The sequence below is a fragment of the Strongylocentrotus purpuratus genome, unplaced genomic scaffold, assembly GCF_000002235.5.
Source record: "Strongylocentrotus purpuratus isolate Spur 01 unplaced genomic scaffold, Spur_5.0 spur5_scaffold_17, whole genome shotgun sequence".
NCBI classification, from domain to species: domain Eukaryota; kingdom Metazoa; phylum Echinodermata; class Echinoidea; order Camarodonta; family Strongylocentrotidae; genus Strongylocentrotus; species Strongylocentrotus purpuratus.
This window is the reverse complement of record NW_022145602.1, coordinates 17,823,304-17,846,836: the sequence shown is the minus strand read 5'-3', so window position 1 is coordinate 17,846,836 and position 23,533 is coordinate 17,823,304. Positions and strand designations below refer to the sequence as shown.

The following is a 23,533-nucleotide window of genomic DNA, read 5'->3' as shown; positions in this document are numbered from 1 at the left end:
CTCCCTTCTCTGTGAACACTACGAAACTGTTCCAAATATACTATGTTATCACATTGTAGTTCATGCACACACAAATTATGTGTGTTCACACTGTCTATGTCATAGAGGTACAGAGATTCATCCCAAAATCCACACTGCGGCAATAGTGAGAACACAGATTGCCACACACTGTTAAAATTGCCTAGAATGTGAAAGTAATGTTTTTCTGTGCATATTCCCTCTGTGTTTAAACTGTGTCCAAACCTCGGCTTAGAAATTATGTGTGTTCACACAACCAAACAGCCTACATCATGTAAGTGATGGAAACTTCACTGTGCATGTTAACATACAATTGTGATCAAACTCTAGCGGGGCTACTATAAGATAAACAAAGAAATTCTCACTGTGGCAACAATGTGAACACAGTTTGCCACACAGCACATTCACACAGCCTACATAATGAAAAATAGAATCCTGTTTTTGCATATTAACACTGTGTGAAAACTACGCAAGGGTACAGATATACACAAGAGCATTCACACTGCAGAAATAGTTTGAACACAGATTGCCACAGACTATTGACATTAATTGCCTACAAAGTGAAAGCAATATGTTTCTGCGCATATTCCCACTGTGTTCAAACTATGTTCAAACTTTGACTTGACAGCATTTTAGTAGTGACTCACGTGTTCTCTGACGTAACTGCGCAGCCGTTACACTGAGCACACCATAACTCGACGCGTAGACGTCTATGTCGTAAAGCGCACCGGGTATCAAATCACGGAGGTATTCCGTGCATGTGTTCATCGCGTTGGGGCTAGTACTGCGTGCGGGCTGGGCGGCGAGAAGACCCGGGCAACGGACCGGGAGTTCCGTGACGGGGTTGGAGTTGTAGTTGTACGGTGACGTCTGTTGGTATCGGACGAGGTAACTGCATGCGGCGGTGCAGGATGAGGGGTCATGGGGCCACTGCATGGTGAGGAGTTCTGAGGAGATGCTGGCTACTCGGACGGTATGAGGGTGTTGCGGGGCTGCATCGTGAAGAAGAAGAAGAAGAAACACAGGCGTAGATAGAGGGAGAAAACAAATAAAAAATAAAAGTGCATATTAGGAAATAATTGTGACAGAATATCAATTTTTAGGTAAAAGGTTTACATCTACCCCTTTTTTTCTTCAAATTTAAAGAATCTTCAAATTGTCCTCTTCAGCCCAAATCAAATAGGCATACTTTACCATTTTTTCGTTTTAAATTAATGTTACGAACGATCGACTACAGCAATTTAGCAACTAGTTAGAACGTGAATTCTTTATTGAGTCTAGATATGACAATTACAAAGAGCCCCATGATGTGACGGTTGCCAGAATATTGTGAGTTTTTATATATCCAGGAGGGGTGCGACAGCTCCTCCCCCCACACCTCACACTCCCCACCCCATCCTCCACGCAGTATGCCCGTTTTGCACATACCTATTACCACAGTATCATAGTTGGACGTCACAGACTTGGCCCCACTGGCAATCACCACCGCCACAGAGTACTTGGATCCGAGACCACTCGCGACAAATGTGAACTGCCCTGATGTGCGCACACCCCCAACGCGCATCCACGTGAGCTCGGTTGCAAGCGCGTCGTCTTTGCTGACAAAAATTGTGACGTCATCCACGTAGGTCGGGTAAGGGATTTGCCAGTAGAGTTCGAGCGAGGGTATGGCTCCGGGGACCTTCTTGACGGAAAGGAAAGGCGGCATTAGACCTGGATGATGACAGAAAAGAGACAACTGAATATTTCTTCAGAACACAGAACGAACATCCTCTTAGGCAATGACCTCAAGACCAAAGACGTACGAGAGGAGAGTGATTTAAAACGATTTCACGACACTTGTTCCTGCGACAATTTCAATTTCGATTTCAATTTCAATTTCCTACATTAACTGAATTTGTACCTTAAACCCTGGACAAAACACTACACTTAACCCTAAACCCTAACCCAAAACCCAATCGCAACACTAACCCCAACCCTATACCTTTCAAGAAATTGTCGCATAAACAACTTTAAAACATCACTTAAAAAGACCACAATTAAACATAGATAATTGAGAATGCAAACTCGGTGTAACTAATGTCTCGGAAATTGATGACTCACGGAGTTTCATTGGAAAAAGAATTGTGAAAATATCCGTAAATGTCTATTCGCTTATCCATATATATACATATAATAATTTTTACCTCGACCTTTGAAAAGAGCTTACGAAGATCCATTCATCACTATATTAACACTCATTTGATTATTATTGGTGATCTACATGTATGTGTAGATGTAATGTTTATTATGTAAACCTTTTGAGAAAAAAAGTCTAGAAACTCAAGTTTGACTGAATATATCCCTCTTGTTATGGCATAATCATCGCTATGTTTAGTATCATTCTAAGTGGATTATTATTCTTTAAAGTGATACCGTATTTGTTGTGATTTTAAAGTCGTGGAATGTGCATTACATCAAAATAAGGGGCAAGGTCAAGAGTGAAAAGTTACAAAATGCACTTCTCTTTTTCGGATGTGCATTTTCTTTCTTGTTTGAATAAGAATACCGAGCTGTTGTATAAGTGCATCCATAACAATACTATTGCTTGCCAGTGCATTTTGCAACTTTTCACTTTTGACCTTGCCCCTTGATATAATGTACTGGTCATTCCATGGCTACAAAATCATAACAAATATGGTGTCATTTTAAAGACGAATAAACAATCTTTCAATTGATACTAAACAAAGTGGTTATTGTCCCTTGGCAAGAAAGATATAATCGATCAAACTTGAGTTTCCAAACTTTGTAAGGGGTTTATACCATTACATCAATTCAAATCAAATTTGAGTTTAACTTAATGAACATTTACTCATGGAAAAGAGGCAAGATTGATTTCAATAAACGAGACAGAAAACAAATCACATATATCTAGTAATTTTTACGATAAGTTTGATATAACCTCATTTTCTCTCGTTCATTAAAAAAAATGGAAACATTCGGTCTCAAAAGGTCATATTCCATCGAATTTGTCACGTGGTGATCAGCGTTGCTTGTGAGGAAGATTTATGGCTAACCACACCTAATACCTCAGAAAATGTTGTGACAACTGGTCCGATGCTCAAGGTACAGGCTGACAGCCACTTTAGTTTAGAACACGACTAGTTAACCAACTCACAATAAATAGATAAATACTAACTTAAATAAGTTAAATGGACAATTTGAGGTTACAGAAGGCTTATAATGTTCAAATATTCACAGTGAAATATCACAAGTAGCCAAAACGTAACGCTGATAAGTTAAAAAATGATCATAATACCTAATTTCTCCAAGTAAACTGCACGTGTCTATTTTGCTTGCATATGATACAACTATGACCATCATACAGCAGATCATAATGATATCATTGGAAAGAATGAACAGAATAAAAAAGAATATATATTTTAAGGAAAACCGTAACAATATTAACCTCAACATTACCGGAGGTGGAAATAACATATTCAAACAGCATCAAACCCAAAGTCATTTCAGAATAATACTGTGATCGCTGAACAGGCATTGGCTATACATCGATGGGTCCAAATATAGCCTAAATCTCGGGGGTTGTTTAAGGTCTCAAACAGATTAGGCCGGTTGTCGGGGGCTGTAAAGCCCCCTTGAAAATATAAGCATATGCTTCATAATCTAACGTGAATGGATGGGTGAATGTTTAAAGAGTGATGACAGTTCTTAATCCTTGTCAAAAGCAGTTAAGGGTATTTCTAAGAGCCACCATTTTGAATTGGTGTTGACAGATGGCCTCTCCAAAGTGTTGAATACAAATGTTTCGACTCCAAGGAACTTGAGAAGTGGGATAAATGACCATTCTGATTTTGTATTACACCCGCACCTCCCCTCACCCCCTTGACTTTTAAATATTCTTTTAATAGCTTTTCTATTCGTGGTTTCCGGATGATTATACTTTATACTTTATGAAGAGCCCACCTCATTCACAAAGTGTAACTATACACATTACGAAAAAGGGGTGCACATGATTGTGGTGTCCCGATATAGTAGCAGACCCTGTGCTAATAATGATAATAATATTAACAACAATAAATGATAATAATACTAACGTCAATAATAATTTTAAAAAATACTACTAATAATAATTATAATAACAACAATGATACAACTACTACTTCTACTACTAATAATGATGACAGGATCTGATATGATACTTTTACCAATTAATTCAATTGCGATACTGCACATTGGAGTTTTCTGCTCTTCTGGAGAGCATTCCGAAACGGCAAAGTTAGAGAGGGGCGCGGGGGTCACCCCCACCACAACCGCCCACGTTTATGTTCGTTCTTATCCGTCCAACACGTGACACATCGAAATCTTAAGCATACGGTGTGCAATCGTTGTGGATGATGCACGTCAAACTTTTGCGACATAACTGACCTTCGAACCTGCCTTGTGTTTACCGTCAGTTAAGATACTATGTAGTCATATTGACCGAAATTGCAATTTCAAACTGCTCTACAGAGGACCCTTTGGGACAAGTCCAAGAAACAGTCATGGTCTTTACGTCCCATACGTTACCAAGTATCATTCAATGGACAACCCAACTTTTGTAATCATTTTTTTTTTCTTCTATAAAAGCAGAACAAATAAGATGAACGTTGAAAGTCTGAAATAAATCGGATCAATATAATAGTAAGAAAGTTATTAATGTTTAAAATATGGGATTACTAAGTCGATCCATGCGAATCTCACATTGGCAGTTTGGTCAGTGGATTGTATCGTAGTCGCGGATAAACTCTCCTGTTTGTCGTGTACAGAGCTATAAGCAATTTCTGTTTTTCTCCTAAGCGCCTTCTCCCGTGGGGCACTACTCACAATATATCATGGATATTGGTTATTACAGGTCCTCTAACGAGAAAATACCATCCTGAGTCATAAATCTGCGAAAATTGACATTTTAGTAATTTTGTGTGTTGGAATGAACGAGACAGTTGTCAGCCACTAAATCACAGAGACATTACCGTTTCAGCCATTCGGAAGAGCCCATACCTATATTGATTAAAAACATTAAAACATTAAAACTATCTCATTTCCCCCAAGTTCATTCTCTGATTTTTCTGCTCTCCTCCAAACTACAGTAGTTTACTCTCAATGTAGGATTTCCCTTGGAAATTATTATTATCCTTGTTATTTCCTTTGATCTAAGCTATATAATATTGCTTTAAAATCAAAACAGACATTAAGAGATACTACAATCTTAGGTGTGATCGGTAGCGTATGTGTTCGAGTCGCGCCGCGGCACTAATGTCATTTGGCAAGACATTGATCTACATTTGCCACACTCCACCCAGGTGAGGTAAATTCCTTGAAATGCTGGAGCGCTGTAATGGCAGCTAGGCTAAAGCTGGTGTAATAATAAATGCACCACGGAATAGAATTCTAGATATGCCTATTATTATTATTATTATTATTATTATTATTATTATTATTAACGTACGGGACAACATATCTTGCAATTTACCTAATAAACAAATGTTATCTACGATAAGAAAGCTCACCTATGAGGAAGAACACATTCGCATTCATAATTAGTACTGATTCCAGATTAATATCCACTGGCTTCAAATTACGTTCCAGAACAAGAAAAGTATTATTATGATGAATGCAACAACCCTATCGGTTACGTTCACCTTGAAAGAGAAGTGTCATACAGATAATAGTTGTCATTTACAAGGTCACATGGTCACATAATGCATTCGCGAGCGAGTCTTTGGCGGGAAGTCGGAATGAAAGATGTATAAAGACCATTCCCACCGTGTCAGGTCCAGAGATTATTCAAGCTAACATACGTTTATATTATAATCTCCATCACGTATTCGTTAAATCTGTTCTCCTTATCGAAATGGATGCATAAAGTAGTGATCCCCTTGTTAATCTCCTTCAAGAGCTTGCGAAACAGAAAGGCAATATTGTAGCACCACCTGTTGATAGGCCGTACTGTACAGGGTAAGGAAATGAAGATCGAATCGGAGAGCTTTCTCCATCCACAATTGTAACAATGTTGAACAGAAAGTTGGATCACGGATCCTTGTCTTAAATCTCTATCAGAATGCGTCACCTGTTGATATGCCTGCATGGAAAACACAGGTCGAATCGGACAGCCCTCTCCTCATAACATGCTGTCCTCTGCATGATGACCATGTTTAGCAGAAAGTTTGAATAGGATTCACAGCGTGTGTCATAAAGAACTATCCAATTATGAACTCAAAGTAATGCATTTACTGATGGGTAACCTCAGTGAAACAACGACACCTCGAAGACAGTTGTGAGGTCTACTCAACAAAAAGTTTAAAGAGAACTGGCACTTCTTTCACTAAAAAGCTCCACGGGTTTTCGTCACTCCAAAAACGCGTTGTGTCTGTACACCTAGAAATGACTTATAGAGAGTCATGGAAACCGGGGGAATCTTTCCCAAGGCTTTTCTTTTAACGGAAAACCGGAGCGGTATCCGCAAGGGGGCTCTGTTTTAGTACTGATAAAACTAACAAGTCTAGACGCGGTATAGGGAACCACGATAAACAAAATCAACAGCGAGAGGGTTGCATTCAAAACCACTTTTGCCTTTTGAAGAACTTTCTACAACAGTAGTTGTAGAGTAGAAGCGGTTGATACGTACAGTTGCTGGTTCAACATAATTATTCCAAGAAGTAGTTACTGCAACTAGCAACAAAATTCGAACACACTAGCTACTTAGCAGGAGCCAAACCGTTAAGCGTTTCCAGCAGTCAGACCGGGAGTGCATGGCAGAAGTGATTTCCTTTTCACGAACGCCTACACCTTATTTCTTGCGAAGTGAAGAACTTCGTTTTCCTGGTGCGCACCAGCTATCGTCGTTTTGTTCTTACTAACAGACGTCTCCCCCCCCCCCCCCCCACCCCCTGGCCCTCGTCATGTTTTGTAGGTTATTAAATCTTTCCTGTATGACCCGCGGGCATAGGTAAAATCATGTCAAGTGTATTAGGATCATGTTTCAAAATAAAAAGTCTACTTGCCACTCCTGTAGACGCTGATTAATGTATCGGCCCTTCCTCTTAAAAATGAGGGGTTGACAAACATTCTCTGAGTCAGGCGTTTTAAAGGTTCGTCGGGAGCAGTATTGCAAAGACTTTCGAAAAAGAACCTGAGACAATTCCATGCACAGCCCTTTCCCATCCTTTTCAATGTGCGAATATTGCACTGGGGTATAACGTAATTCGGGAATGATTTCTATCTGTCTATGGGATATACAAACAATTATTGTCTTTGAGTTTATTTCTCGAAATTCTTTGTGATCGTGTTGTACATGTATATCAGTATCAACACATGTACTGAAACGCAACCTTTGTCAGTCATATTCAACACTGTCTGTATTATTTGTTACTGTACACTTACTCTATGGGGCTCCGTCCATACACCTATTCAGATTGTAAGCTATCCCTGTTCTAAGTTTTCTTGATTTTGTGGTTTTCAATTTTTATGAAAATATTTCATCGATGTAATAATTTGAAAATCTATGAAAACAATCCATTTAATCTCTAATTTACTTTTGTCACATTGATACAGACTTCGGGGAAGCAACAGTCGACTTTGTTTTATAGCGTCAAATACATTTCAAGCTCGCGTTCATGGCAAACTCCGACAATTACACACACCTTCATTGAATCCATCCATAATAGGTTATTATAGGACTTCAGTTTGATTCAGTTTTGTTTTAAGGCTGCTTTTAATCTCAATGTTTCGTGCAAGACTTGGCTCCGGGTTTTTTCTATCCACCCTCATGCCTCAATTATTGTGAAAAGGGGGAATTTTCTTATTTATTTAGAAATGTCTTGACGTAGATCAGAGGCATGCATATTGCTCACCTCAACACAGACAGGAATAAAAACATTCTAGTAATATTTCAGCAACGTAAGGCGACAGGCTAATACCCAGGCCTCCTCCCAAGACGTCAAAGCCCAGAGCACTATTAAGAGAACTTCGTCAACTCTGACGTCAGGTTATGAATCATCAGTGAAACTATCTGTATTGTTATTATCGCTTTCAGGTTTCAAACTCCAATTTGCAAAGGCCACTAAAAGCAATACTGATAAAAGGAAGAAGAAGTTTGGGGGAGACTAAAGAAGGCCATTGTCTTACGTAGTGACTCATCTTTAAAGCAGAAAAGTTGTTGTTAAAACCTGAGAACGTTGTTATTTTTTTGTAGATGTTTACCATCGAGGCAATGTGGCACTGTCTGAATAAACCGTTGAAACTCGACACGTCTTGGACAGGCCGATTAAATTAATAAGTTTGACCTGATCAAAGCCTCGCCTCTGAAAGAAAGTGAAACTTGAACTTCTTCCAAAGAAGCGATTCTTTTCCAATGACAAATGTATGTCAGTTTTCATATTAGAAGAAAAACTCCCAACTGTGTTGTTTTAACTTCTTGGTTGAATTGAACCCACACATCGTTTACCATGATTGCTGACCTGCTATAGTGTTATATTGCATGTAGAAATTGAATATTTGATTCGTCATGTTTTAAGACAATTATGTTTAAAAAATGTATCAAAATTGAAAGCAAATAATATTGGTAGAGGCTCTTGGCTCTAATGAAAGAGGTCCTGGGTTCATTCTTTTCTCGGTGCTTACATCATTGGACAAGGTGTTTTGCCCACCCTTGTCCCACTCCGACCAGGTGTAAATGGGTACCCGGCAATGTTTGGGTAATGATAATTTCAGGGCCCGGATAAAGGGCAGTTTCATACTGATGCGGCTACCCTGGATAATCAATATCAAATTTTTAATATCATTATTATCACTATTACTATTGTTATTAATTTTATTATTGTTGTTGTTATAATTAATATTATCATCATCATCATTGAATTCATTAGCATTATTATTTAACAGGATAATAATTAAACTCATTATTAGTTTATTTCCAGTGGGGACCTGATAGTCAGATAATTAGTGACCTCAAACAGCCTTAGAACTCTGGACGTAATGGGTTAGGTTAGCACTACTTTGTGAATGAATTACAATGTTTATACAGGATCATTTCTTTCGTCACTATTGGCTTGCAAGTACTACTTCAACCCCTTTTAGCCTTTCCGGAATTCTTTCCCAAACGCAAGAGAGGTCTACCGACAAAAGATGGAATTCATTTCATCAGTTATCATTCTCCTATATCTTTTCTTATAAAAGTTCAAGCTCTAGTAATCCTATCCCATTGTGACGCATGTGATTCATCCGGTAGTTAAGAGTCACCCCTCTCAGAAATGTCCCTCCACTAACCGAAACGAAACAAACACAGTGTAACCCCCACAACACAAATAAGCCTAACTCTAATCCTACCCCTACCCCTAACACTAGCACTAATCTTACGCCTGACCGTTACCCCAAACCCTAAAACCCCCACTTCGTCTCGGGTCACAGAGTACAGTTTCGAGATCACTTTGGGCAATAGTTTTAACCATGCCCTTCAAGGCAGTCAATAGTATGAAATTAGACAGTGCCCAAGCAAAATGAGTTGTGATTTAACCCAACTCCAAATTAAAGTGGTGTCTACACGAGCTCAAAAGCCAAAAATATGATCTAGCCCACCAAGTTTTGACTTGAAGTCCTTTACAAAATGGGAGGGGTTGATTCTATAGGTACTACTTTATTTTGAATGATACCAAGCAGCCCCTATGGCAACTAAATGAATAAATATCACATTTGTGCTGACCTAATTCGAGTATAATTTCCACGAGAGTATGAACTACACCATTATAACATAATCTTGGTTACCAATGGCAACAAATCCTCACCAAAACACAACATAATGACTTTAGACAGTCAGACTCTATAATTGTTACTCAAATAAACAGTCGTGTTCTGAAATATTTCCCCATTTCTTCCCTTCATGCAAGAGATGACATAAACTTGAATGTACGCCATCTGAAATCACGCTTATCACCTGAGGATGATTGATCCCATATCCATTGACATTAATGATTGTGTGAAAATGACGTATGTTTCAATGCTCCTTTCTCCAAAAATAAAACAAATGTCATAGCACATTTCACAAGGCTTGCATGGCCTATCACGGCAACAAAATGTGATGTGTGAGAAACGAAGAAAAATTGTCGAAAAAATGTGAAAACATAGTGTGTTCAGATTGTATTAGAGTTAAAGTTGATTAAGAGTTGTGTTGTGTGTGCACTCTGTAATTTTAAACGTGGACCCAGTGTATCACATCATGTTCCAATGTGTGAACAGTGTAAACACACTGTGAAGTGTACGTCTCAAAACTCTGAACACAGTGTGAACAGAAATGGAAAAAGTGTCATAAGGTTTGAAAACACAGTGTAAACAGAATTGTGTGTACACAATGTTGTGTGTACACTCTGTAATTCTAAAGATGAGCCCTGTGTATCACATTAACATGTTACGAGGTGTGAACAATTTAAACACACTGTGATGTGTATGTCTCAAAACTCTGAACACAGTGTGAACAGAAATGGAAAATGTGTCATAAGGTTTTAACAGGAAATGTGTCACATGGTGTGAATACAGTGTGAACAGAAAAGAAATGTCACATGGTGTGAACAGAAATATATCAACAAGTGTGGACACAGAGTGAACAGAACTGTGTCAACAAGTGTGGATACAGAGTGAACAGAAATGTGTCAACAAGTGTGGACACAGAGTGAACAGAAATAAGTCAACAAGTGTGGACACAGAGTGAACAGAAATATGTCAAAAAGTGTGGACACAGAGTGAACAGAAATATGTCAACAAGTGTGGACACAGAGTGAACAGAAACGTGTCAAGTTATAATATAAAGTGTGAACACAATTTAAATATTTTCCCTCCAAATATGAACATTATAATGACCAATATGCTATGAATGCGTTCTCACCTACCTCTGTGGTCAAACTGTGGTATAAAACCGAGTTCTTTCTAATACAGTCAAATTCGTTAACGTCTTTTAAAATAAATCAGAGATACGTGCAAGAAATGTCACAGTAGTCACAAAAACCCCTGCATACAACTATGATAATCACTGCAACCATACGGCCGGCTTCGTCCAGGTACTACATACCATGATTATTCTTGGCTTTTGATAATTTCATTTTATCCATTCAGGAAACATTCAAATACCCCGAGTAAGAAACCGAGGAAAAATGCAAGTCAAGGTCGGTCATTTCAAAGTATGACTCACATTGTGTATGTGGCGCTTAACAGCGTTAAAGGTACTATGTCCCTTTTGCAGCCAACCTCAAATTCTGTAGAACTTTGCAGGAATTATGAATATGTCACGTATGTCCTATCTGTGAAATTTAAACGTTAGCAGTGTCCTAATATTCAAATTATGCAAGGAAACCCGTTTACTTGCTAGACTTTTTTTCTTCTTTGGTAATAACATACATGAAAAGAGTTGTAAAGGGTACATGAGCATTTGTCTACATCAATAACCCACTTCTTGTGATGGCCAAGATTAAACTGATTGAATCTTTGCGCAGCATAAAACGTATGACCATTCGATACAATTGTCTGAAAATCAAGACTATTACTTTTGGGCTCTATAGCCCTCAAGTCGATTTGACAACTAATATTCGTTATTTTCCCACTTGAAGACATTTTCAAACCCCACCTTTTTTAGGGAAGTTCTAAATTAGTATTATCTTTCAAATGCAGTTGGAATTTAACTTTTTCATTTGTTTGGCCTGCAAATGGGACAAAGTACCTTTAACCTAGCTTTGGTGGTTGGTAAATATTTAGAGGATAGCTCAGTCGGTAGAGCAGTGGTCTCGTAATCCAGTGACCCGGGTTCGAAACCAAGGCGATGCGCTAGTGCCCTTTGGTAATGCATTAATCCTCATTACCAGGTCCCTCGGAGAGAACCTAACGCCATCGCCCGTATGGTTGCTTACTTATAAGCATTTATGCTTTCTTAGCAGACAGGTAAAAATAACCACCACCATTCATTCAAATACAGACGAACCCTTTTATAACGAAATTGAGTTTAATGGAAACAAGACGGCTCAAAAATTTAACTCTTGTTTATAATACTTATCACACTTAGCTTTTGATACAGACATAACTCAAATTGTTTGTTCTAACCAGGGTTTTAACACTGTTGTTCTCGCTGCTGATGGTCAAAATACGTGGACGCTGAAATGACTCGGTATTCCTTCATTTCTTATAATACATTGTATATCTTTAGGTATGTGTATGATTTCATATAAACAAAATGTCTTAATTTATTTAGAAAAAGTGTCGAGTCTGTACTTTCCGTAGTTAGTTGTTTGTATTTGACGATAAAATAATCAAATACTTAAACATCATAACTATTATTATTGTTATCATTGTTATTATGATGATGACGATTATCATTTTTATAATTATTATTATCATTCTAATTATTATTACTATTATCCTCATAATAATTTGCAAGAGTATAATTTTTTTTACCTGACATATTTAATTTATCGGAATAAAGCAATTTATTTTTCATCTTATGTATCGAGGTATTGGCGATTCGAGCACACACTTTCGGAAATAAAGCACACTGAGTATCTTTTCTTCAATCTTATAATGTTTCTATAAATAAAATATGTAAACGTCCTGCAGGAAGACGAAGAAGTAACCACAATGATTCACATCCATGTTTTACTTCCTACCGTCCGACCGAGGATTGAGAGAGACACACAGGTGAAGCAAGCAATGGTGTACCTCGTGAAGTTAGTAAACAAAAGGGTAGGAAAGGGCCATCACACAGACCCTCTAGTGCCACATTAATGTTTCCATGTTGCATATATATATATATATATGCATCAGGTTTATTAATATCATTCGCTCTTTATTGAGCATCATTTTGTCAGGTGGGTAAAGATCTAATCAAGAGTATAGTTGGTTGTTCTTGATTCATTTTACTTTTCTTTTCTTCTCTATGTACTTTTCAATTTTCTGAACCTTGTGACCTCTGATTGACCTTATTACAAATTTGAAAGTCATGAAATCTTTTCTTAGTAACTTTTTACAAAATATGTCACTATGAGACTTCGTTTTAAAATTAAGGCAGACATCCCTCGCCGCTCCCCACTCGCTCCATTTGAAATATTCCCCAAAGCCCCCCCCCCCCCTTCGTCTTCTACCAGTAATGACTACTATTTGAGTTACGTGTCCTTCTGTCCGTTCTTGATTTCTTCGTTGGAAAGGCGGGAATTAATCACAGCCATAATGGCTTTAAATCTGTTTGAAATTAATCAGTAAATGCCCTTCGGGCTCTCAGCGAAAATACATACAAATTTCAAATTCGTATTAAACACCACCCCCTAACTGACCACGTTTCGCAAGACTCTAATGTCCCTTTTAATACGGAGCGAAATGAACCTTAGAGCTAAATAGATCAATTGCTCTTAGTCCACACCTTCCTGGTTCCCAACAGATAAAGGCTATAACATCTTATTGCCTTGCCATACATTACCCCATAACATCTCATTTTCTTGCCTTAGATTGCCCCCTTAACTGATCATGTTCTTTGACAGAGCTTTGCCCTTCTTAGGAAGGGAAATAAACCTGGGAGTTTAAGATCTTGTGGTTCATGTTACGCTTTCCTCTCTCAACTCATTCCACTTCCGCCTTCAGAATTCCCTAAACACAACGATGACCAACATCATACCCAATACCCTGTTTAGACTACATAACAAACTATGTGAAACTCGTACAAAGACGCGTCGTATAGAGTATCATTGTATTGCAAACGCAGGTATCGTTACAAGAATTATGTAAAGAACTAGTTTTGAAGAGATCAGCTGACATGACAGCTGGCCAATCACCAGTGCGCGCTCATGATAAGCCCCGCTCAATTATACGTTTTTCGTACAAAAGAACGTTCAGACAAGAACTGAACCATGATCTTTTATCGGGTTTTCGTTCGAAACGATTCTCAAACGTGCGTTTCGCGAAACGACGTTTCGTTATATGACATTCAGATTAGAACAAAAATGATTACTTATCGTATATCTATATATTTGTTGTATGAGGAAAGGAGGAATTTTGGTTGTCTGAACAAGGTAATATATCACTTCCACCTCATCGCAAACCTGGCCTCTCTTGCACCTCCAACGGCCCCTCTTGAAAAATAAAAAAATCATTCCATATTCTATTCCACAAGATATCGATTGATATGATTTCAATTTCATTTCCTCTCAAGTCTGAGAAGTCATTGCCTTGTGCCTACAGGTAAGAAGTCACTGACTTCGGGTCAATTTCCTTCATACTGCACTCATCACACGTGCCTCATACACAAGATATCTTACCTGTAGGACTGAAGTACTGTACAACCCAAGGCAACTACCCAAGATAATTACCACCAGACTATTAACTCCAGAAAACCTTCCCGATATGATAATAGAAATTATTCCTCGACGACTAGCCCCTTGGAAATTAATAGTGAACGAGGGTAACTAATTAAAGAGGTAACTGCCAAGAGGTAGTTGTTGTAAAGTAATTCGTTAGTTGTCCGGGATAGTTGTCCGGGGAGTAGTAGTCCGTAGGTAATATATCTAGGTGGTATTGTGCGACGGTGCTTTTCATGTTATTCGGGGTGGTTAATTGCGTCTCATGATCATGCAACGATAATATTCTAATTTAAATTTTATTTATTTGAAAATATTATAAAGACTCGTTGTAGCAAACTTATTTCACTGTAGTTCTTTTATTGTAGCGTGTATTTTAACCTTGTATCCTGATATCATAAGCACATTTTATGTTATGACATAATTGATTGCAGGGCTTTTGCTTTTTGTAGTAGGTAATTGATTATTTCTTTCACGATTTTAGTACTTATGAACACTATCCCAATAATCGCTGTTAATCATCAAACGCAACCACTATTATGTTACTTAGTTTAAAATAAGGATAGAAGCTAGATATTTTATTTGGCAACGAACAGACACGAATACGAGGATTCTGCGCACAACAATCCTTCGTACTGGCAAATCTTAGGACGAATTCATTTTCATAACTGGAGCAATTACACCAACATTCTGCTACCAAAATCTTATAAATCCTGACAGTTAACCACGATGGCATGATCGAAGGACATGGCCATGGACTTCTCTCTTGAAAGTGGATAATAATAACCTCCCCCATGTTCTTATCTCTTTCATGTGCCCCTCACATGGATGGAAACATTAGAACGGGGCATAGCTTTTAACATTTCATCCCTCCTCCTACTCATTTTCCTATCTCATCCGCTCCCTACCTTCCGTCTCCCTCTATGTATCGCCCTTCGACTCAGCCGATCCTAATCACATCTGAAACGACATGCTCTGCAGAAACTTAGCGGCATGAATAATTGAATGTGCAGGGAGAGATAGACATGAAGGGGGTCTAAAGTGAGGGGGAAAGGGGTCTAAAGTGAGGGGGAGGAGGGGGACAGGAGGGGTAAGTGAAGAGGTCGGACAAAGCTATCAAGAGAGTAAAGAGGAAATGACACATCAGAAAATGAAAAATAAGAATGGCTAGGATGATGATTATATATAGTCTAGTGTTATATGCCGCTGGGCGGTAGGAGACAAGGAGAGAGAAAGGGAGTAGGAAAAGTGCAAGGTAAAGAAGAAAATCAAAAATACAAAAAGATAGAGACAAAAAGAGAAACAAAGACATATAGAGGAGAGGGAAAGACAGAATGACAGAGGATAGGAGAGGGGAGAGTAATGAAGAGTGAAAGGGAGAGAGGGAAGAGAAATGAAGAGTGAAAGACAGAAAGAGAGAGAGAGAGAGAGAGAGAGAGAGAGAGAGAAAGAGAGATAGAGACAGAGAGAGAGAGAAAGGGAAAGAGAGAAAGTAAAAGAAAGACTGGGGGACAATGTCAAGTAAATATAGTGACCCCTAACACATGCGCCAGTTCTTTCTTTACTTCGACGAATTGCTGTATCTAGCTTAAAATGATAAGATATAAAAGTGGGATAATAAAAAATATAGGTTATGTTAAACTTACCACTATAGAAATAAGCCGTAGGAGTACTGACAAGGTTCCCCAATCCATCCTCTGCCGTTACCACCAATTTATAGGACCCTCCTAGAGGAACACTGATGTTCCAGCACCCAGAGCCAGAAGAGATGAGAGCAGCGTGGACCTGGACCTCCGGATGGGTCCTGTTGTCATGGTTACGCCGGACCAGGTGGGCGCGGTAAGTGAAGTTGGAGAGTGCAAGGGATGTGTTGCAGAGGCAGACGCTAGCAGACAATAGGTCTGATTCAACATCACAAAGACACGGCGCCGGAATGACTATGAGGGGTAAAATTAACAAGTGTCATTCAAACATCATGAGCCGAAGAGGTTTTCTTCATTTTCCACCTTCTTTTAAATTTCTTACTTTAAGATAACATGGTATTAGTTGTTCATTGACTTGACTCTCAATCCAAGGGTTGATGTCACTAATGTCATTTAGAAGGCGTTAATCACCATTTTGTAACTCTCCACCCAGGTGTAAATGGGTGACTGGCAATTGCTGGGGTAATAATAAATGCAGACCCACAGGACAAGCAGTATTTATACAAATGTGGCTACACTGGGTAAATATGAGCCAATTATTAGTATCATCATTATTCTTCTTCTCATTATTATTGTTATCTTCATTATTCAAAGTTCTTTTTGATATCTAATTCTCTTTCAGCTTGTCCCTATTTCTGTCTAAAGTGTATACATCTAATTACTTTTCCAACTGATGTCTTTCGTCGCTATCGTTCTTCGTGTGAATAATTGCTCGTCTCTTCCAGTTTTGGTTCTGCTGATGCAACACTCTTTAATAACCAATGCGGTTTAAAGATGTTTCATTATTCAGTTGACAGGTAGGGATGAAGGTCAGGTGGGTAATTCATTTTCAAGGTTCTCCCTTGTTACAATTTGTATTTTGGTACAATGGAATAAAAATGAAGAGAGTAGGATTTACTGTTGTATAAAAGTTAATCCAAACTGTACGAATTGCAAATTCATATGAAAAGGGCAAAAGGAACAAGGCGACTAGAAAAGACCAAGTTTTTTAATGAGGTTAATATCTCACCTGGTGTTTCGATTGTTGTTGTAGCCTCCGTAGATGCCATGAGTTCGGTTGACAAATCGTTGGGAAAATCGAATTCCGTTACCTCCTCTGACGATGTTTCTATAGTCCAAAGCTCGAGGGGAGGAGTTCCTTCAACTTCTTCTCCCGTGAGAAGATCAGTTTCCATTTCCTGCAAATCGGTTGCAGGATTGGTTTCTTCAGTCATTCCTAAATCTGTAACCGCTTCAATGGTCCCGATACTACCTACCTCTAGTGGAGATACTGTAGTTGTCGGTAAAGTGCCGGCTTCGGTCGTATCGAAGAACGTCTCGTCTAGCCGCGTAGTTGCTTCAAGGCTGACTGGATCAAACGCAGAGGGCGTCCCATCTGTGCCTCCGTCGAACAGTGTTGATACTTCAAGAGGTTGCTCGTCTGTTGACAAGGCTGTGGATTGTGCACTTGGCAAGGATGTTTGCATCGTTTGAGAAACGTCTGTAGGCATGAGCCCAGTCGGTAAGTCCGTAACTAAGGGCAATTCTGTGACCAGCGAGTAGACACTCGATGGTTCCGTTGTTTCCACCTGAACAGACGTCATAGGCATATCCGAGGGATTTCTGGTAACAATTTTCCCGACTGTAGTAAGATCCAAACTTGTTGTATCGGGAAGTTGAGTGTCTGTATCTTGCGAAGTATCATACTTTCTTAGAGTAGTAAAAAGAACTGCCATTGGAGTTGAAGAATCTGTGTCAATAGCGATACCATTAGTTGCACTCGATTTAGAACTAGTATTACCTTCCGTCATCACGTCTATCGTCGTGACACTGTACTCCGAAGCAACTCTTGGTGAAGACCGCAATCCGGGCTCTCCAGGTATAGGGGTTTTAGAAGGTTCCTCTGAAGTAGTCTGATTCACTTCCTCAGAGGAAACACTGCTTGATGAGACCCTTGTAAGAATGGATGCCTCTGAACTGCTTGGAGTTACAGCCCTTTGGCTGGTGTTACTTGGACTAGGCGTCTGGTTTACTTCCTCAGAAGGAACACTACTTGATGAGACCCTTGTAGGAATGGATGCCTCTGAACTGCTTGGAGTTACAGCCCCTTGGCTGGTATTACTTGGACTAGGCGTTGACCTATTGCCCAAGTTTGTCCTTTCTATTGTAGTCTTGGTTTCATCCTGTGAGGATACACTGACAAGGGGTTCGAATGTCTTTGGACGTGTTGGTAAATTAGTTGTTGTATTTACAATTTCGCTGCTGCTTTTCGTAAAGTTTTGTTCGGAATGTGCTTTTGTAACTTCTAATAATGAAGATGGTGTAGTTCCTGTGCTATAATCAACACTGCTAATTGTTCTTTGGGAAGGACTACTGACTGGTAATCCAGTTCTAATTTCAGTTGCTGGCGTAGTACTTATGATTGGGTGTCCAGGAGTCTGGCTACCGATAGGCGGCGCTGCACTGGTCAGCGGTGAGGACCATGTTGATTGCACAACGGTTAGTATTGCTGTAGACAAAACGAGAGTCATACGACAGGAAAAATATGAATATCACACCTTTAGTGTTATGAAACTTGAACAATGCCAGCGAATTTCTTTAACAAGTCAGTAAATATACAAAGGGTACAACATTTTGCAGTGCAAAAACCCTGTTGAAATATGGCGATATCATCAAAGGCTCTTTGAACAAATAATATATTTGCGAAGGAATGGGAAGACGTGAATAGAGATTATCATGAAGAATTTTGCAAAAAAGAATTTTGTGTTATTAAATAGATTTTTAAAAATGTACAGAAAAAGTGTAATAATATCAAATAAGGATTAAGAACGTGGACTGTGTGCTCGCCAAAGGCAGAGAATATATACAGCATGCTAACTATTCTAGAGTAAGATGTTTTAGAAAATGTGATTGTATTATATTATCTACCATGTAATAGTTTCTCTGTAAAAAATAATCAAATTAATGGCATTGTGAAAACTCGAAGCACATGAAAAAAAGTGAGGCAACTTATTATTTTAACACGCTGCATCTTTCCAAATAATCTCTTTTTCAACAAAGTCGGACAAATTTATGCACAATTCAATTATGAACTATTTTACTGCAAAGTTTTTAATTTGTAACAATCTAAGTGCGTCCAATGCAAAATACATGAATGAATCTATAGTGATACGGATTTGTGACCAAATAAATATCACTAGAATTTAAGCCGACTCACCTCCAATCCCAAAACACAGACAAAAAGATTTTGTTTTAAAGATACATACAGTACATGAAAATAACAACCGTAGGTTATAAAGATGTTATCTCAAGTTCAGCGGTCACACCAATCTCGGTCACTTCCTGTTTTACTTTAGCTTTCAAGGGGTTAAGGTCTGAAGGAGGAAGTGACGTCACAATTGCTGGTAGTATATTTTATAAACGTAAGGACGGAAGTCCGAGTTCTTTAGAATCCGGGATATTCCGTGTCGCAGTACTTCAGATAATAGAGATTTATATTACTATTATCCATATCCTTCCATGTAAGGCTGAGTTAGCCCAATCTCCGAAAATATATGTATTGTGACCTATTTTAACCCACTATGTAGAAATGAATACAAAATTTGCTTTCGTTTAGAGATTCTCTTGTGAATACTAGTCAATCATTTCGCTTTGCAAGGTTTACCCAAAAGGCTCCGTTTCTTGTACTTAATTTGTAAGTGAACTCGATGATGGGAGCAAATTAATAAAAACCACAAAATTTGATATTTTGATGTCCGAATTCAATGAGTAGCTCCTAGCTCAAGAATATCTCAACAAATATTTAAAAAAACAAACAGATATTCTAACTCCTGTATATAATGCATATATTTCAAAGATTAGAAAATTATCTGAGAGTGTATAAAACAGTAAAAGGATAATATAAACCAAGACTACAATGAAGTACCACATCAATTCTGCTCGCATCAGCAATAAACTATTATATCCGAACGTGCACATTTTCTAAGTATATCATTTACTGTCAAATGGCTATTTTGACAACTGCATTACTTCCATGCATCTTAGGATATGAATTGAATGGTCTCAAATGACAGGTTTCAGTTATATCAAAATCAAAGCCGACAATTGCACTTTCGGTGCAATGGCTACAGTTTAAAAGAATTAGCGGCGTATGTATCCGTTACAATATTTCAAATCCTTGGGATTCCCACTTCTTTATTTTCAACAGCCATCTTTTTTTCTTCTTCTGTTTCAATAACTTTTAGACGGATGCACTTTCGTTAAAGGTACTTTGTCCCATTTGCAGTCCAAAAAAAATACAAGGTTAAATTCCAACGGCATTTGAAAGTTAATACTAGTTAAGAACCTCCCTTAAAAAAAAAGGGGGGGGGGGCTTGAAAATGTCTTTAAGTGGGAAAATAACGACTATTAGTCGTCGAATCGACTTAAGAGCTATAGAGCCAGTAAGTAATAGTTTGATTTTAGGAAACATTGTACCGAAAGGTCGTTCGTTTTATGCTGCGCAAAGATTCAGTCAGTTTAATTTTAGCCATTACAAGAAGTGGGTTTATTGATGTAGACAAAAATTCTCATGTACGTTTTACAGCTCATTTTATGTATGTTATTACCAAAGAAGAAAAAAGCCAGTCAGTCACTCAATAGTGTCTGACAGTGAGGTCTAGCAAGTAAACGGGTTTCCTTGCATAATTTGAATATTAGGACACTGCTAACGTTTAAATCTTACAGATAGGACATACGTGACATATTCATAATTCCTGCATAGTTCTACAGACTTTGATGTTGGCTGCATAAGGGACATTGTACCTTTAATTCAGCTAAGTTTTCAAAACAATGGCTACCTGATCTGGACGGATCAAATGTATTTGAGACTCCAGCAGTGACATAAATCAAAAGAAAAGCACTTACCAAAGATGTGTATGATTAATTCCATGACTGGTGTTGATTAAATCTGTAAAATGAGAGAGGCAATAAGAGAAAAAAGGAAGAATCGGTTAATTGATAGCGTATGCGAGTAACATAAGTATTCAAATTAAATGACAGCGAGTTAGCAGGAAAGGTTAGAGAAACCTTCTAAAGTTATTCACATTTAATTCAACGAGTTGCTAACAGTGCAAAGTGAAGCAAATAACATTACACCTGTCATGTTCCGGAAAAAAATTCCCTTCAATATCGATCAAAAAGGTTGCACACATTTACTGTTGCTATGTCAGCTGATCCTCTCACAATATGAGGTGAACAGACTAACATTAGTCAAACAGTATGACTTGGTCATGAATTGAAAGTATTTCAGTAGCAGGGGCACACAGTTTAAACGGGAGAACTGTTTTTTCTAAGTCTTGATCAAGCATTTCTTCCAAAATCCATTTTGCCATGCAGATGACAGTCTCACATATCACCATGTAAAATATAGGAAAGGGAATCTCTCGTTGCAAACATCTGGCGACAGTGATATATCTTTAAAGAATGACCATTTTTGTTCTTCTTCAAGGATTTACTATACCTTCACATTGTCTATAACACCAATAAATACTTTATTCTAGTCCGCCCCTTTAATAAGGAAAAAAAGGCCCTAAACTAGTTTTGACCCAAACATGCAAGATAAAAATAAACTCAAACATACAATAAACTTACATTACTTGTTGCTCACAATCGTTATATTCCAATAATACAAGCGAGAAACAACTTCTTTCTTTACGCAAACTATAAATCCACATAACTGGTATAAAAGACTATGACATCAACCTCGCCTGCTGGGCAGTTAGGCAATTACTTCTAAAGAGATCGCCCGCCATAAAACGTCCCATTGACGAATATAAAGAGTCGATCGAAGACATAAACAAACATCCAATCACGAAACTCCTCCTCCAATTAGCAATTACATTCCAACAAAACTCATTTGGGAGAGTCAAAAGTTTCCATTAAACAGAGAATCCAAGTTATTTTCCAAGGGATATGCGTGCTTTTCCTCTCAAATGCGTGTTTTTTCCTCTATACTATACAAAGCTCAACCTCGACTTCAAAACAATTTGCCATCTTGGTGAAAGTAAATCTATTATTCCTTTCTGGATACGGCTCTAAATAGCAGCCTCACAAAGCTGAAAGGATATTCTACCATTATACCCAGACAATGGTTGAGATAAGCGGTTTCTACTCGAGCGTTCAACTCGCACGTCAATAATGCCTTTAATAGCCTATTTGGTACTGCAAAGACCAAACATGAATGGATATCGACCCGTACACGAAGATGTACGGATGGGACTATTTCTGACGACACCTAGCGGTAATTCAATAGAGAAGAGGATATGATGATCTTGGCCAACCGTGAAATGCCGTTATATGGATTCGGGGAAAAGAAGTATGTCCCGAAGCTGCCGATGTTCCGGTGTCATCTGAATTTTGGAGGTATGTAAACTTGGAAGTTTCAGTTCCGATTTCAATCACTTCATAATCATAATTCTGATTGGGTTTCAGCTAATACATTGTCATGAGCGAGGTACTCCTCTGAATGTGCTTCAACAAGCTTTTCTATGCATAAAATCAACTTGGCAATGAATGAATAAGCCTACATCTCTATGATTTAGCACTTTAAAGAAGTACACATTTCTTAATTTCGGTTAATGTATAAGGACTGCCCCCATAATAACTAAAAATGCAAACAAAAATCATAATGAAAAGCAATTTGAATTTGAAAAATGGAGGTGAACCTATTTATATTTTAAATATTTTTTTTAAAAGATTCTTTTCATTTCTTCCATTTTAAAGATAATATAGCGTGATAAAATATGATGACATGACAAGATTAGATAACATGAGATAAAAAATCAATCATTATGTGAATTTAACTAATAATTTATATAGATAAAAAAAAAAAGGGGGGGAATGAACAACAAAAGCTACATCGATCAGGGGCATCACTAGAGCATTTGAATAAAGATGTCCGACAATACGTCGACAAATATTCCAACGGGAAAATTAAGGGGGCCTCGGATTTCTCCTTCTTTTCAAAACATTTTATCATTTTCTCCAGCTAGAGGGCTCCATTAATCGAAGATTTAAAGGGGGACACCACACCCCTCACTCCCTCTAGCACCTCTCCTGAAGGTGAACGTCCCAGTGGCAGTGACCGATTACACACCTTTACTGATAATCCGACAGGTTCGTTGAGAGGTTCATGGAAGGTAACCCTTTAAAGAGAAGGTTGAGTTCTGGTATAGATAAAGAATTAATAGTGTGACTTTTTCTTCCTTCTTGCCAGTATGGAAGAAATTCATAGGCCTATCATCCCCCCCCCCCCCCGCCTGGGAAGGATTACTTTTCAATATTATTGCCCTCGTATAAGAAATATGACGAAAAATACATGGGTTGTTTAAAACACACTTTCGTGCCTCACATGTGTGCATCGGTGAGGGTGGGTGTGCGCGTATGGGTGTGTGTGAGTGTGTTCGTAGTCTAATACACCCATTTCTGTGTGCAGTG

The 23,533-nt window shown here is 38.3% G+C and overlaps 1 protein-coding gene across 2 annotated transcripts in view; it reads right to left on the bottom strand.

Annotated features, from left to right (window-relative positions):
* The window catches only part of LOC100888006 (mucin-17), a 41,217-nt gene extending 18,927 nt beyond the window's left edge, over positions 1 to 22,290 (bottom strand). For both annotated transcript variants that reach the window (XM_011685750.2, XM_011685751.2), the window contains exons 1-6: positions 21,689 to 22,290; positions 20,963 to 21,005; positions 17,088 to 18,566; positions 16,022 to 16,312; positions 1,447 to 1,731; positions 666 to 1,010 (exon numbers count right to left, since the gene is read on the bottom strand). In XM_011685750.2, coding sequence (XP_011684052.2) covers positions 666 to 1,010; positions 1,447 to 1,731; positions 16,022 to 16,312; positions 17,088 to 18,566; positions 20,963 to 20,987 — 2,425 coding nt within the window. In that variant the 5' untranslated portion in view covers positions 20,988 to 21,005; positions 21,689 to 22,290. The remainder of the gene's footprint in view (positions 1 to 665; positions 1,011 to 1,446; positions 1,732 to 16,021; positions 16,313 to 17,087; positions 18,567 to 20,962; positions 21,006 to 21,688) is intronic.
* Between the last annotated feature and the right edge of the window lie 1,243 nt (positions 22,291 to 23,533).